General features: G+C 40.5%; 2 protein-coding genes across 2 annotated transcripts; one reads left to right on the top strand and one right to left on the bottom strand.

The window, feature by feature from the left end:
* The first annotated feature begins 606 nt into the window (after window positions 1-606).
* LOC117446735 (retinol dehydrogenase 10-like) lies at window positions 607-3077 on the top strand. Its single transcript, XM_034083106.2, has 5 exons — window positions 607-1098; window positions 2028-2126; window positions 2235-2380; window positions 2469-2600; window positions 2719-3077. Exons 1-5 carry the CDS (start codon window positions 649-651, stop codon window positions 2834-2836), a joined length of 945 nt encoding a protein of 314 aa, XP_033938997.1. The 5' UTR covers window positions 607-648; the 3' UTR covers window positions 2837-3077.
* Window positions 3078-3171: 94 nt separating this feature from the next.
* cse1l (CSE1 chromosome segregation 1-like (yeast)) lies at window positions 3172-17228 on the bottom strand. The gene is made up of 25 exons (XM_034083105.1): window positions 17142-17228; window positions 16304-16396; window positions 14979-15121; window positions 14307-14408; window positions 14054-14199; window positions 13872-13962; window positions 13476-13583; window positions 13129-13221; window positions 12864-13031; window positions 12647-12776; window positions 12442-12507; window positions 11978-12180; window positions 10113-10197; window positions 9890-9951; window positions 9670-9806; window positions 9230-9333; window positions 9007-9104; window positions 8759-8909; window positions 7936-8144; window positions 7708-7805; window positions 7539-7624; window positions 7124-7205; window positions 4843-4989; window positions 4247-4478; window positions 3172-3816 (listed from the first exon to the last, which is right to left on the bottom strand). The coding sequence occupies exons 2-25, from the start codon at window positions 16386-16388 to the stop codon at window positions 3727-3729; spliced, it is 2916 nt and encodes a 971-aa protein (XP_033938996.1). The 5' UTR covers window positions 16389-16396; window positions 17142-17228; the 3' UTR covers window positions 3172-3726.
* Between the last annotated feature and the right edge of the window lie 10 nt (window positions 17229-17238).

The following is a 17238-nucleotide window of genomic DNA, read 5'->3' as shown; positions in this document are numbered from 1 at the left end:
ATAACCAGATTTCCACTGTGAAATTAAAACAAATGTAGATGTTGAGTTTAGCGGTATCTTGATGAATTTGTGAGGGACTGATCCCCAATAGCAATACAACTGACATATATATATATATATATATATATATATATATATATATATATAAATATGGCTGTAACAAATATAACATACAGTACAAAACAAAAAAAATAGGTTAAAACGTTTGTTGATATGTCTGATTATTTATTTTTGTGTAAGTGTATTGTATCATTGTATGACAAAACATGTGCAGTCAATAATGTAATCCTTAATGTTAATATAATAGAATCTATGCTGTTATGTGTACATCTCTCAGCTTCATTGTAAACATTCGACCAATTGCCTGCTGGCTTTGGCTCTGGACCTGAGTGTGATGTTAATCCTCCTCGGTCATACTCTGCCACTGTTTATGAACGAGTTATGAATGCACACGGGTTAGTCCATTAGCTCCTTGGTCATCAGACAAAAAGCCATTCTATTGGTGGCCACCATCGAGCGGCGTCCTAATCATGGTCCTAATCCTGCACACACGTTATATAAAATGCCCATCCACCGGCGCGTCACGCAACCACCAATACTCCGAAACCTGGGGGTCCGCTTGTTTGGCTCATACAGGACGGAAGCATCATGATAATCATAGTGGACCTGCTGCTGATGCTCATCGACCTGACCTACTCCATCCTGAGTGCCATCGTCCAGACTGTCCTGCGGCCGAGGCTCAAGTGCATTGATGGGGAGCTCTGTCTGATCACCGGGTCGGGGGGCGCGCTGGGGCGGCTGTTCGCCCTGGAGTTTGCCAAAGAGGGGGCGCACCTGGTGCTGTGGGACTGCAACGAGGAGGCCAACGAGCAGACCGCCAAACTGGCACGGGAGCTGGGAGTTAAGGTTCACACGTACACGGTGGACCTGTCCAAGCGCATGAGCATCTATGAGACGGCCGACAGGGTGAGAGCGGAGGTGGGGGAGGTCTCCATACTGGTCAACAACGCAGGAGTGGTGGCCGGGCGGAGGCTGCTTGACTGTCCCGATGAGCTTCTGGAGAGGACTCTGTTGGTGAACTGCCACGCGCTGTTTTGGGTGAGATTTGACGCACGCACCTTTAACGCACAATCTATGCAATCAAAAAACGTATCAGAATAAAAGGAGCCCACCAGTCAAGAAATCATGTGATTCTGCCCTTGATCCCCTTTAAGCCTCAGTCTCATACAATAAAGTGTTAAGCTCTTAAGCATCACATTTCAAGATATCACACACATACAGTGGAAGGGTATCTGTTAAAGCACAACGTGTCACTGTTGGGAATAGTTGGCAGCAACAAAAGGACATCAGAGCCAAAATGAGAAATCTGGGCTCATAATAAACTGTCTTTGCTTTCACCCTTAGGATTCTACATGGCCGCAGCTTTGTTCAGGATTATGCACTTTATGAGCACAGCATCAGCCGTAATTAATAAAGGTCTGACAAATAGATTTGACACAAAGCCCCTCTTCAAAGAGATTGCCTCAAGCCTGGATTCTTAACAATAAGGCTCTTATCATGCGAGTTGTTATATTGTTAGCTTACAAAGTTATAATTCATAAAATATAAATTTAGAGAAGCTGCTGCTTTGGTTGTAAGTTTCTTACTGTTGGTAATTCCATTGGTAATGTTATTAATGTTTGTTTAAGGGAATACACTGCAAGTTAATGGGATTTAGGTGAGCCTGTTCACAAAAAATCCTTATGTACAGATTAAGTAGATGATTTTTCCAGTTAGATACACTGAAATACTTAAATATATTTGATTTCAACAGCAGTTTGTAAAACTGTTTGGTCTTACTCTGATCTCATATAATAAGTAAAACACTATTAGTCAATACGTATAAACACACAATTAAAGTACATTAACATTGGGTCGGGTTGTTAGGTTCCCTTGTATTATTTGGCATAATTTGTATCGTGTGTCAAATGGCATGATAATGGATGATTGATTTTAGTAAAAATCAATCATCGTGTGTAACCCAACAGATGACAAAGGCCTTCCTGCCTCAGATGAAAACAACGAACCACGGTCACATTGTGACTGTTGCCAGTGCTCTTGGACTATTCAGCACTGCATGTGTGGAGGTAAGACACAAGATTACTGACACACTGGAACACAATCTGAACAGACAAATCCTAGACCAATCAATTATAGTGCACCTCTAAATATCAGCATTTACTTTCTTCCTATAGGATTACTGTGCCAGTAAATTTGGAGCCGTGGGTTTCCACGAGTCACTGACGCACGAGTTGCTGGCAGAGGAAAATGACGGCATCAAAACCACTTTAGTCTGCCCTTATATTGTAGACACTGGGATGTTTGCAGGCTGTGAAATCAGGTAGGCCACCATTCATCATTTAGACTTTAGTTGTTGTCTTACCTAGAAATAATGTTCTATAATGTACACTTGTTTTTATAATGACCAGGAAGGAGCTCCGGGGTCTTATTCCCCCTCTGGACCCCCTCTACACAGTGCAGCAGTCGATGAAAGCCATTTTAGCCGAACAGCAAATGATCTGCATTCCTCGCCTTATGTATATCCCCTTCATAACAAGAGCGTGAGTATAATGTGAAGTGAATGCTAAGGCCATTATAGATTAGAAAGAAAATACATAAATTATTTGGGAACAAGACAATAAATTCAATGGTATTGTTTTTGTTCCTTCCCTCGTCTAGATTGCTACCTTGGGAGGCAAATGTGGCGACATATCGCTTCATGGGAGGTGACAAATGCATGCTTCCCTTCATCAAGAATGTTGCACTAAAGAATGTCAACGGCCACGTCAAATCCTAAGCCCTCTCCGCCAGTCTCTTTTATAACCCTGGACCAATGCAGACTAAAGGCTCCAAGTGTTTATCCTTAACAAATGAAGGGAGCGCCAAATACCTGCAGGTTTATCTTTACAATGGGATGAAGGGCAACTGTATTAGCAGCCATGTTGCAGTGCATATATGTCTGGTTTCATTTAACCATTACTAGATCGAAAGGGGAGCCAGTGTTTCCTTGATGAAAAGGAATTCCACCTCCTTATAAATCAAGAGAAATATAGATTTGTATGTGTACCGGAGGCCAAAGAGCCAGAAGTGATAAATGTTTCTAAAATAATACTCCCAGAAAAGAGGCTGCGATCAGAGCTATACAAGTGCCTGTTTATTCACATTAACAAACAGTGGGGAAACGAAGACTTGACAATGACCAGTTGGCGGGGTAACATGCAACAGAAAATTATGATGTAATGTTTAAGCCACAGATTAGTTTTTCGAAAATGTAAAAGGAATTAATCATACAAAAGAAGCGCTAAATAAACCCCTCCCATGTGATTGTGATGTTCAGCTTTCCCACAATACTGCTGAAGTGTACCTCTGCTGCTGCCGTTACTGTAATAAACTGACAATTGTATGGAAACTTGTAATCCAAATCCTTGTTAGTCTTTGCCACACAGCAAACAAAGGGCTCCAACGCAAAACCGCAATTCAGTCGAGTCAACTTTTGGTCATGTCTCTAAAAACCCTTAAAAACAGCTTGCATCTGAGAAAACACCCTAAATTCAGGCAAAACCATCAGAAAGCAGTCAAAGCAAATCTATTAAGATTCAAATTCAGCTGAAGCAGTTCTGTCGTGTGGCCACAGTGGATACTCCTGCAGTGTATTGTACTCCTTAAGTGAACCCCATCACACCGGGTTCAAACCAACTGCACAGTGGCTGCCTGCAAGTAACCCTGCAGGAACTGGAGGGCGTCTGCATTCAGACTGGTGCTCAGCATTGAGGGAACCTGCAATTGAGAAAAGAGGCAAGAATGACTTGTTTGCTTTCTGCATCGTCACATCCTCTGTTGCAGATCACAGCGCTGAAGTAATGATCTTAACCTTTCTTTTATTCAAAACAAATCCAAACTGTGCACCGACTCCGTGGGAGGCAAGGGGCCGTACTGAACACTGGATAATTGTTCAACAATGTGTAGTAAATTAATTAAATATAAGAATGGGCATTGATTATTTAGTGGCCATCCACGAGGATATGAATATATTTTAAGATAGATAACCTACACATGATGGTGTTTTCCCCTCAAATATTAACAAGCCACCTTAGGTAGAAGAAATACTTCCACTGTATTATTTGTCCTTCCTGAGTTACGTATTCTGTACCACAGAACATGACCTGTGGCAGAAGTTGCATAGCATGTCCTGCACGTCTCTACATACCCTTCCCGGACAGGCAGTAGAGAGTTTGTGGAGCGACTGGGCCAGCAGGATCTTGGGGTTGCCGACAGCGTCTCCTATCGGGTCGTGCTCCTTCTTCCCGGCAAAGGCCAGCTGTGAAAAGGCCGTCTGATAGCCTGGTGTGTCTTCAATGTCAATGAAGTGCTCATCATCCGGGATGCTGTCATCTTCTGGCAGCTCAAAGAAACCAATGAGAGCCTGGAGCAGAGGGGTCCTGAACAGACATGAGAAACCCCAAAACTTCAGGTACAGTTTAACTCAGGACAAGAAACTATTACATGTCATTCAGGATGTTTTGCACTATTGCACTATTTGTATTTACTTGCACTATTTATTCTGTTTTACACTGTTGGAGGAGCCTGTGACCTAAGATTTTCATAACTACACTTTAGCTGTGTACGAATGACCAATAAAAGCCTTGAACCTCGTATGAGAAGAGTATTTCCAATCAATCAAACTGTTTTCACACACCCGCACAGTACTGGATTGTTAGTGGACTAAAGGTTCAGGGACTTTAACCGAGTAACTTTATGAAAAAAGGAACTAATGGTTGCATTTTCTCCAGACGGATCTCTTACCAAAGTTTAGTGTACTCCGTGTCCATCATTGACGGACATTCAGTAAGGATTTTTGTGATGCCAACAGCGCAGATCTTCTTTTCAACCGGTCCAGACACTTTCTGAACCTCTGGGATAATTATTTTCTCCAACACCATACCAAACATCCTGCAAGACAAAAAGCAACCAGGATTACTACGTTATATATTTACACTGATCCAGTGCCAGCTTTTGTGGTTTTGATGCCTTAAGGCAGTGGTTCTCAAACTTTTTCTGTCATTCCCCACTTTGAACAGGTGGGCCTTTTCAAGCCCCACCTGTTCCTCATCGCTCCAATAAAATGGTAGGCCAATCTTAAAATTGTCAAATGTATCGTTCTATTACAGGGGTCTCCAACTTTTTTTAGGATGAGGGTTACTTTCAAAAAATAAAACAAGTCGTGAGCTACTTTTACTCCTCTTTTTTGTTTTTTTGCCAGTGTATATATTTAGCACATTTTAACATTATTATATGCTACCTTTAACCTTTGAGTGCTGTTTGGGTCTGTGGGACCAGTTTTCAGTGTTTACTAAAATAAAATGTATGCAAGTTAATTATTTTAACCTGCTTTATTTGGTGGTGGACGTCACATCCTCGAGGGTCCGGGGGCATGCACCCCCAGGAAGATTTTTTTTAAATGTTGAAGTTGAATGCATCAATCTGGTGCACTTTGAGCTAGGGCTGCTCAATTAAATCGTATTTTAATCGCAATTACGATTTTGGCTTGCAACGATTATGAAAACATAATCGAAATAAAACATTTTTATTTATTTTTTAAATAGGTTTTTCAGTTGAATTATAATCAACTGTTAAAAACATACTTTTCAAATTATTTTCTTCAATAAATTGATGTTTTTCAAAGTAAATGGTTAATCGTTTTTAATAATCGTGATATCAATTATTGACCCAAATAATCGAGATTATGATTTGCCATAATCGAGCAGCCCTACTTTGAGCCCAACATGAATGTATGGATACAGCTCTCAACACTCAGATGAAAGGGAGCTGTATACTTTTCAATAATCCAAACATCTTTAGAATATGATCACAACAAATCATTTAAACTTGTTTATTCTTATCTTATGTTACCTAGTTAGCATTCTTTCTTTTTATTTATGCATATTTGACTAATCACTCCCCTTTTAAACTTTTTACTATCCTATAGTACACATTGGAATGATTTCTTACTTTATTTTGTACAACTTTATTAAATAGATAAAGGTGTGCTCTCTCTCTTGCTCTCTCGCTCCACATTGCTTTTCTGCCCGACTGCAACGCTGTTGTGTGTGTCTGTGAGAGCGTTTCACACGTGTGTATGAGAGATGTTTACCAGTGGCGAGCCTGTCTCTGAGGGCCTAAGATATTCTACAAAATAATATTTAAAAACATTAAAACAAATTATATTTTTCTTTATATATTTTTTTTAAATATGTTTTAAGTAATATTTGTCAATAGTTTTACCAAAAATAACTTGATTAAATTGTATTTAAAATAACATTTCCAAAGAAATAAATCCTTTGAATCTGCCTATTCAGTTGCTGTTTGAATGTGAAGGGTTAAATGAAAGAAGCTCGTCTCTGCGAGTCTGTGAAGACAGGAGCTGATTGGACGTCCAGCTATGATTTCACAGAGGGCCAGCTATAGTAACTGAACGAGAGAGTGATGTCAAATGACAGTACAATTGACCAATCATATCTTCCCTCTAAATGGGTGAGCTTTATTATCGCAGACTTTATTACCGTCCGTCCGCTGTGAAACGTTTCTTGTTTCCATAGCAACAACAACTGTCAACAGCGTAAACTTGCCTTCAAAATAAAAGCATGCCAAATTACACTTAAGACATACAACTGCAACGAAAGTAACAAACACAATGCAATATCCTTTTCAATTTCAAAGAACACAAATTGGGTTATCTACAGGTGTTGTTTTGTGTGGTAGAGGGTCGCTTTTCATTGATACGTTTTGCACCCCGGGCGGATCCTTGTTTTGATATTCCACCAGTGTGAAAAAAATAAATAAATGTGGAAAAAAAAATGTAAAAATTGTTTTGCATTTTTTTTTTTTTCTTTCCGCGACCCACCTATCACATCTCTGCGCCCCACCAGTGGGGCGCGCCCCACACTTTGAGAAACGCTGCCTTAAGGTCAACAGAACATATTCCACTGCCTGAATGCTACACTGACGGATGAACCCACTCAATAACCAGTCAAACATGAGTCTACTTTTGTCAACACCTTCTGGTGTATATGGGAATTAAACTTACTTTGGCTGGATGCTGTCGAACATCTCCTGAAGTGCAATGGCTCCGTATTTGACACAATACAGGTTGATAAACACTAAGAAGCCTGTGAAAGAAAACAAGTCAAATGTTAACATTTGAAACACAGCAGCATAAATAATAAATAGTATTCAAAACTAGAAAATGTTGACTGTGACTGAAACGTGGGTGTGCGTCCCAATGCCAACATTACCCCTGCTGAGTAAGTATTAATAGCATTAGTTATATTGTTATGGTACAACAAAGAATATCCATTCATTTTAGGTCACTTTTAGCTGACTATTGTAACTGTTTATCCATTACATTTTTAGATTGTTGTAATTTTCTAAATGAATCACTGACATCAGATGAATAGCTTTAAACAGAACATGAACATTGGTAAAGAGAGGATTATACTAACTCTTGATGAACTTGGTGGTTTTGGAGCCTTGGAGCCTCTGGAAGAGCAAAATATAGATCTGTTTCCTGTACTGAGTGATAGACTCTCTGGCAAAACAAAAAACATAAAGGTTAAAATACATATCACCAACACATTCCACCAGTTGAGAACACAGCTATAGTGAACCTACGTGGGCATGTACTCTATGATGCTGTTGATCAGGTAGAAACCTTGGTGGTCGTTGGCCTTGGAGGCGATAAGCTTTTGGAAAACTCCAAGCAAGCCGGGCTGAGAGGGAAAGATGAGCAAGATGATACTCAAGTGTTAGAACAGTGTCCACACAATGAATCAATCATACAATATTTAAATGATAAGAAATTGAATAATAACTGCTGTATACAACACTCTCCCCACTTACGATTTTATCAGCAGCAGAGCTGGCAATAGAGGCACCTCCCTTCTCCAAGTAAGCCTGAAGCAGGCGCACGAGAGGGGGAATGTTCCCTGTCCGCTCCCAGAGCACGGGCTGCAGCAGGTGAGGGAATAACGCCATGTAGGAGGAGGGAATAGAGTTGGAGTGGATCTCTAGCAGGAGAGACATCACCTGGAACACGTAGGGAAGAAACTCTGCAAGAGAACAGAGAAGGATGAGAAGAGTTACCTCTACAGCAGGGGTGTCCAAACGTTTTTCACCGAGGGCCACATACAGGAAAATATACGAAGGGCTGGGCCACTAACTAGAGGTGAGGTATATTGCCTCATAAGTTCAATTATAAGTTAGCAAAATCAATCAACTGTAGGTCAATTAAAACAGAAACCTCAGATTGATTATAATAATGTGAAATAGGAAGGGTGTATTTCAAGCTTGTTATGTAAATAAGTCATTGGGCTTTTTTCTTATCAACTAAGATATGTTAGAAAATGTCTAACTTTAATTGACTGAAATTATTTGAAAAGTGGTCTTATTAACACATGGATACTAGAGTGTAATATATTTTTACATTTATAGTTAAGAGGTTCAATATAAGACCAGCACAAGTTTCATTTGTGGGCCATATTCCATTATACTTTTTGAATTTGCTGAGGGCCGATTCAAAATGGTCCGCGAGCCGCATTTGGCCCCCGGACCGTAGTTTGGACACGCTGACGACGAGCTCTACGTCATCAGCATGTTGATAAATGACATCAACATGTTGATAAATGACATCAACATAAATCAATTCCATAGTTGAATGACAAACCCTGGACATCGTTCTGCAGGATCTCAGTGAAGACGGGGAACAGTGCTTCCTCGAAGCTGCTGACCGTGGTGGGGTTGGCCTTGCAGGTGATGCGGACCGACAGGCACAAGGACTCGAACAGGTAGTGGTTAAAGTGAGGCTTGCTGGGATTCTGAAAACAAGATGTTGGCAAAGTTGACACGTGTATGCCCTGAACAAGCATCTTGGTGAATCAATCTGCATACATAAAAAGTAAACGGGAGTGTTACCTTGCTGACTAAGAGGAGCTTATGAGTGAGTTGACCAATCAGAGTGGGAATGTAGGGGACGATGGCATCCTGCAGCAGGGAGAAGCTGCGCATGATGGCTTTAGAAGTCAAAAGAAACAAAAAGGCATGATGAGGCTACTTATAATAACTTTGCAGTTGATTCAACACTGACATGGAACTGGTAATGAGGAGCATTTAGATGACGGAGAAACGTCAGATTTACCTTTCATGATGTATTCATTTTCTTCAGACCCAGGAAGAGCCAATGCCTTGAACAAGTTGTTTAGCAGCTGTTCAGTAAAAGGGGCCATCTCTGCGGGCGTGATACTGAGAACAGAATTAAAGGGTTATTATTATATATAGTCTGAGTGGACTTTACACACATTGCCCCGTTTTTCCCTCAGCGGTCTTAATATCTGTTTGTGTGCTGTATGACTGCTATTATGGCATACACCGGTTCTTAAATATATTGGTAATGATCTCGTTTCATACTGGATTCAGCAAATATGTGAGAGTTACACAGCTTGAATCTTTAGGATGTAAATAATATACTGAACAATTATTGTTGACTTTTTATGCATTTGAAACAATTTGAGCACTGTTAGAAATTGTTTTGGTCCATTCAAATATAATTTCCCGTTTCCTATACTTCTTAATACTTACAGTGTGGAGTTGTTGGGGCCTCTCATGGTGAACAGCCTCTCCAGAGCGTGGGCAGCGTACGTGTGCTCCACTGTGCTCTCCGCCTGCAGGTGACTTATCAGCAGAGGAACGGCCTGCAGCAGCTGCTCCTTGGGCAGCTGAGGGGAACGGACAAAGAGGCCGTTTGTGATGCTTTCATTTTGCCATTTGAAAAGGCGCTGAGAAGGATGACAGTTCATACCTGGCTTCTGAAGATCATGACATACTTGATGGCGTCTGCCTTCAACACTGGGAACTCGTTGACTAAAAAGACAAATGGGGCTTGATGTTAGCCAACAAACAACTCAATTTGGAAATAAAAGTTTTCCCACAACTCACAGAGCCAAGTCTAAAGTAAGTTGCTGTTGTCACATAATACATTTTTATGATGCTATATAATATTAAGAAATGTGGATTATTCTTACCATTGGGGGATTTTAGGTCTGAGAGAATGTGGTTCACAAAGAACTCATTCAGATCCACCAACTCATTGGCTTGTGTTATCCCATGCTGGTGAGGGGGGAAAAGACAATCACTCAAACGCACTGAAACAGTTATTCTCATTACAGGGCTCGACATTAGAAATGGCCCGCTGGCCCGGAAGCACTATTTAGACACCCCGGGCCAGCATAACGTACTTTCCACTTGCCCGCTCGGGCCACTAAAAACATTGCTTTAAAAAAAAAAAAAATGGTCCTGTGGTATTGGTATTTTGACTAGCAATTTCGTTAAATTGTTTTGTTTATTAACGCTACAACATAGCGTTTCGTGAGGCGGTTGTCGTTGTTGGGTGAAAAGCAAACGGCTGTTTGCGGCGGAGCAGGCTCCCGTGAGCGGGATCCTTCACTACAGACTATCGCGCCACCTAACTATTCGCCAAAATGTTTTTAATACCAGCGGTAACCGGCCAAGCGCCGGGCAAAAAACAATCTTCAAATAAAAGAAAGTCACCGGAGGAGTTAAACAGGGTATATGCAGGAATCCTGAAGTCAAATGTAATACCTTTTAAGACCTTTTTTAAGACCCTTTCCATACATTTTAAGACCTCATCGCAACTTCGAGTTCTAACCGGTTACATTGGCGACACACTTTACCTCACATTTACTATATTGATTGTAAGATAGCGCAACTAAACAGAGTGCAGACAGACTACTGAAGCCTCCTCTCCACATGAACTTCAACCTCTCTGTGAAGGTCAGGTTTAATGCAGTATGCTGCTTTGTTGCTTCTGTACTCTGTGTACTCTGTACACTATATTTAGGGTCGATATGTGTTTACCTTACTTTAAAATAGCAGATCTCTGTGACTGGATATAGTTTGGCTTAGACCCCGGCCCCACGAGGACGCATACAGCAAAACGCAAACGCAAAAAAGTCTCCCGTTCACACGCATTCGATTCATTAACGTGTCCGTTCACACTAGACCGCTGGAAATGCTGTAGTACATAAGCCAGGCCTGTAAGTGGCGCTGCTGCTGCCACAAAATACACCAAAAGCAGCGAAGAAGACCCCGAGTATGGTTGTCATGGTTGCCCTTCTGTTTATTCTCCGCGGTGGACGGCGTGTTCTCCTGCTGTATATCTCTCAGGCAGTCCACCAGCAGATAAAACACCCCCCCCCCCCACAGAGCGGAGCAAGGCAACGAAACTTAAAATAAGAAGCAGCATTTTATGGCACGATATGCATGGGGCCACCTTTCCCGACATGTTGTTTCAGTGAATTAACATTAATGCCAACCTATGCTGACAAGTAAGTGAAGAGTAGAACATATAAAGGTATTGGCTGTATGGAAATGTCCCAGCAGTTTAGGATAATGAAGGTTCTAATCAAATCTATTACATAGCCATTACATTTCTAACTCCTAATGACAGGAAGGCAGAAAGCGCATTATACAAATAATAACTCATAATAATAGCAGACATTTTTTAACAATGACCACAATATCATTATTTTAATAAACCAAATATGAACAATTGAGGGAAATGAGGAAGAACTGATGATTCAAATGGTGTAGTAGGCCTACAAGTAGTAATGTAGTTAGTGCATAAATTACTATTACAACAAATGTGTTAATTTTCTTCATTATTAGTCGATTTTTTTTTGGGACGAATGCTCCGGGCCAGTGGTTACAATGGTGGGGCCAGTGACAATACAAGTCCACCGGCCCGGAGGGCCAGTGGCTTTTTACCCTTAATGTCTAACCCTGCATTATATCAAACACTTTTTTATAAATTTACCTTTTTACTAGCAGTTAGATATTCAACAATGCTCTGAATATGTTTGCAACGTACCTTCTGTGTCTGTGCTTTTGACGCCAGTGATGTGACCAAGTAGATGGCGGCATCTTTGTGTTTCCAGTTCTGCCCAGGGCTCTTGGCGTACTCTCCCAGCATAGAGTTCACATAGCCAGAGAAGATTGCTGTGACAGGGCCCTCAAAAAACTTACAGAGGCCCCTCACCAGGTCACATGCGGCCCTACGACGAGTGTCAATGTCTGAGGAAGGATGCGGGAAAGGGTAAACAGTGGAGACATGGTTATCTTTAGAGCATTTTCTTCACTGTTAGTTATTTACGTGTGAACTTTGAGTGCAAAACAAATCAACAACAAATAAAATAACTATGCATTTGGGGTTTGACGGATCTTGTATGCCAGGAGACCCTTCCCAAAACAATAGTTAAACTCAACATGTGAAGAGGAACTACAACATTTGTTTGCGTATTAATGTGAATGGTTTGCATTGTGCTTAATCTTTACCAGATCCTTCAAGGTCCCTCCGGATGTATTCCTCAGAGTTATCTTCAAAGGCCTCCTCATCTGCACCTGATCAGGATTACAAACATCCTTGTCAGTTTCACACAGTGCAGGTGTGTGTACCTGCAAGCAAAGCCCTGCACCAGCCATCCACTGATGACATTTCCAGGTCAAATCGAAAGCTGAAAAAAAGGAAGCATTTACTTACTTCTGAACTCCATGTTGGGCACAATGACCTTCTCACAGATGCTAGTGAGCGTGTTCTGGTCCTCAAATAGATGCTTGTAGTGTGGCCTTTCACACACCGATGCCAAGAACTGGATAGCATTGCTCACAAGCTGCAACAAATACGAGGTGCATTGTTAGTAGAGGAAAAGTGAACTTTGAAAAAGGACACATTAACACAGTCAGGGTACACGACTCACCAGGTCATATTTGACTTCCTGGCCAGTAGAAACTAAAAGGTTCCAGATGGCCGTGACAAAGCGCGGCAGATAGGGCTGGAACTCTTCATCGTACTTCTGAGCGTAGAGAGCCGCATTGTCACAGATCTGAGACTTCAGCAGCTCCAGGAGACCTGCTTCCTCCTCGTCCTAAGAGACACAGCCACATCATTCAAATCTCTGTAGCACCGCAATGGTGGAAATGTTTTGCATGAGTGGAAAAAAAAAAAAGGAAAGAAATACTCACATTTGTTTGTAAAAGTTTATTATCCAAAGTTAATAGGCCGTGAAAATTGGTCATCCACGTTTCCATGTTGTCTTCGAAAAACTCTGGAAGGTCCTTTGTAATAATACAGAGTTCAGTTGAAAGCACATTTTTCACATCTCTGATGAAAGTGTAAACTCATTACTAAAACAGTATATATATATATGCTGACCTTTACATGGGGCAAATTCATAACGCATGATTGCCTTTCAACAATTACACATTCATTAGAATTTATAATTACTATTTTGTCACGTCAATAAAAAACAAATGATAGCAAAACAGTTCAGAAAAGCAAAGCCTGGACGCACAAAGCTAATTGTACTGACCTGGAAGTTCAGACTGTAGAAGAGCTTGGAGATGAGTGTGAGGGAAGAGAAGAGGACCTTCAAGGCATTGACGTCTGTAGCATGAGTCTGACACAACTCAATAGTGGCCTACAGCATAGAGTGAACATTGAGATTGAACAAAACATATTTGTAATTAGCCAAAGTAATACCTTGCTTTGAAGTTTATATCTTGTTAATTCAACATGTATATTTTCTACTTTCTTGTTTATTTCTTGTCTTTTCATTGATTTGTACAATGCCATGTCTTTTTATGCTGCTGCAACACAAACATTTCCCAAATTGGGATCAATAAAGTACTATCTTATCTTAAATCCATGTCCAACCTTTTGAGATGGGTTAAGAGTTGTGGTAAATGAACCTCAAGTCATTACAAACCTTGAACAGCTCCGTCAGAGGAAGGGCAAACGTATCCAGCACTAGTTTGATCTCTGTCCAAAGCTCGTTTGACTTAAACTCATGGCGGTACCTTGGGGACACAACGGTTTTTTAAAATTAATAAAATGTTTTTAAATGTAATAATTACACTATTTTTAAAATGATGAAGCAATGAGATGTACCTTTTAAAGAGAGAATGTGCAGTACGAAGCACTCCATTGATGATGTGAAAGTCTCCACTTCTGAAGCGGTTCACCATCTCAGTTAGCAGGTCGGGCCATTTCTGAGGGAAGTCTTCCCTTCCTATGATACTGATGGCATCACTCAACTGTGGAAAAGCAAAGCATAAACAGGGGTTTGGATGAGTATCTTCCTACACATTTTTAAATTAGATTTGTTTAAACACTATAATAATAATAATATGTGAGGATGTACCTGTTTTTGAATCTGTTCTGGGCTGCTTAGCATCAAATTGACTATGTTGGCTTTGATCGCTGTTCGGTCTGCATCAGAGACTTTGTTTGGTTCATCTTCAACCTTTAGAAAAACATGACAAACGCAGGACAATCAACTAGAACCCCAGAATACACTTAACACTTGTTCTGATCAGACTTTGTACAAAATGCTACTTAAGGTAGTTTGTACCATGCAGCCTTAATCTGATGCCAGACATGCAGGGTGAGACACTGTGCCTACACACAAGTAGGCTGGAGGATATATTGATATCATATTGGTGTTGTGATATTAGACTAGATATCATCTTATATTTTGAATATTGTAATATGTCATACATATTACAGTCTTTCTCTGGTTTTAAAAGGCTGCATTACAGTTAAGTGATACACTTGTATAATACTGAACATACTGGACTGTTCTATGTTTTGCTCTTACCCACTTAGCAATTCAGCACACATTACAGAAGGTTATTCATAAAAATCTTATTGTGTAAATATTTTTTGAAAGCACAAATAGTCAACCATAGAATATACATCCTGAGGTATTTGTCCTTTATTATTGTGATGTTTATTTTCTCCACAATATCCATCCCTACATACAAGATACTAGTGTAAACAATATGTAAACATGATGTTACTCAGTGAGACTCACAATGCGCCAGTTTCTTTTTATGTAATTCTTGAAGGTAACAGCAGCACAGACTCGAATGACCTGGTCTTGGGACTTCTCCAGCATAGTGAGCAGTAACAACGGATAGTTCTGGTTGCCCTCCACTGATTCGAGAAACTTTTCAGCTAAGAAAAAATAGAAAATAGAAAGCAGGTGTTTTACAGGAGAGACAACACAATCAAGTTAATCATTAGCATAAAAAGGTACATTAAAACATGTATTTTTTATAAACCGTATGAAGATATGCAATGATGTGTCATTGCATATCTTCATACGGTTTATAAAAAATACTGTGTTGTACTGTATTTTTTAGTACTCCAACGCATTACTTTTTAAATTCAGTAACTCAGTTACCGTTACTACATGGTGCGTTACTCCGTTACCGCGTTAGTTTTTTTATATAGTCAACAGCCAGGTGAACAGAGATGAGAACTGTACTTAAGTACAGTACTTGAGTAAATGTACTTAAATACTTCCTGTGTCACATGCGGAGACGGGCTGTGGGCGTGTTTGTGTTGTTTACTAACAAGACTATCATGGCGGCGGCGGAGCTCAAGTCTAGTTTCTCCACCTGGAGATATTCTCACTATTTCACTTTTGTCGAGCACAAAGAAAATAACGTTTTAGTTAAATGTAAGTTGTGTCCTGGCGGGTCAAAGAGCCTATCTACTGCCCAAACCAGTCATTAAAATCTCTTAAAACATCTGCAAAAACAACATGCTGGGACGAAGCTAGTAGCTAAGACCACAGAGACTCAACCGACGCCACTCCACCTCCACCTAAGCAACAGCGGCTGGATTTTAACCAAGGGACTGCTAGCCAGGGAAAAGTCGATACAGCCATTGCACGGTATGTTGTAGAACACATGCAGGCTATTGCTACAGTGGAGTCACCCCCTTTCAGGGAGCTAGTTAGCATGATAGCATGTCCGGGCGGCACAAGGCATATGGGACAGAAAACTTTTTCCAACTACCAACTTCCAACTACCTGGAGAAAGAATTTACAAAAATGTAAAGCCAGCTAATATCGATGCTATCCAGATTGCATATAATGCATGTCAAGTTGATCAACAGATTGTATTATTCTCCAATGCAATAACAGTACTGAAATGAAGGCTATAAGGACATTAATATAATGGGAGCCCTTTTTTAAGTAACTAAAACGTTACTTTTCACAGTAACGCATTACTTTTTGGTGTAAGTAATCAGTAAAGTAACTGAGTTACTTTTGAAATGAAGTAACTAGTCATGGTAACTAGTTACTGGTTTTCAGTAACTAGCACAACACTGGTCATTACGATGTTTTACCTGGACGTCTGACTGCTGGATCTGGGTCCAGTGTTTTCCTGAGGAACTCGGTGAGGGTTTGGAGGTTAGCATCATTTAGCTCCATGCTTGTCACTAAAGAGAGAGAATGAGAGATATAACTCAGTATCTGGAAACTATTCAAAGTTTAACGTGACACACATGTGTGATATTGGTTACTGTAAGATCATGATACCTAAAAGTTTATAAATGCGGGCAAAATGCAATTGTAATTCATGTTTGTTGTGTATGAAATTCGTTTTTTCACTGCTCTATCTAACAAGTCAATGCAGTTCTTGTTACGAAGTTCACATATATTTTGCTAGTTTCAGTCATGCTCAACTTGCATGCATTCAGTCTGACGTTAGCTTGCTAGCAGCTAACAAGCTAGGCCACATAGCCTCAAACTGACGTTAGCTCAGTTGGCCCCGCTGACTCCAGATCGGTTTATGCAGTCTGATGTCTAAGCTAGCTGTCTAGTTTTCTACAAGTTAAATACAAGCACATGGCGATCCCTACATCGATTTAACGAACAGTTATATTTAACAGAAGTTATCTCCTGATCCAATGTCCTAAACTAAACTAATTTAACGTAAAATCTTATCTAAAGCCGCATAGAAGGCAGTATCCCATTTCCATGGAATAGACTGATCCAGGTCCTCCAAGTCAGCTTGCTATTGTTAGCTGCTAGCATGCTAATGTGTTTTCTGCTAAGCATAAAGTTAGCTAACAGTCCGAACAGTTCAGATTTACTGCCAATGTATTGGACCAGCACCCAATTTACAAGTGTGTAACCCGCATGACTGTATATAATTCATGTTAAAGCATCGGGATATCTTACCGTTACAGTATATTCAGTCAGGATGGGAGGCACGACAACCCGATCAGCCGCGCGCTCACCGTGCCAGCTTTCAAACGTCTGAGCAAAAGGAACTACG

This window comes from Pseudochaenichthys georgianus, chromosome 5 (assembly GCF_902827115.2).
Source record: "Pseudochaenichthys georgianus chromosome 5, fPseGeo1.2, whole genome shotgun sequence".
Taxonomy (NCBI): Eukaryota; Metazoa; Chordata; class Actinopteri; order Perciformes; family Channichthyidae; genus Pseudochaenichthys; species Pseudochaenichthys georgianus.
Note: the sequence above shows the minus strand (reverse complement) of the source record. Positions and strands in the feature narration are given on the sequence as shown.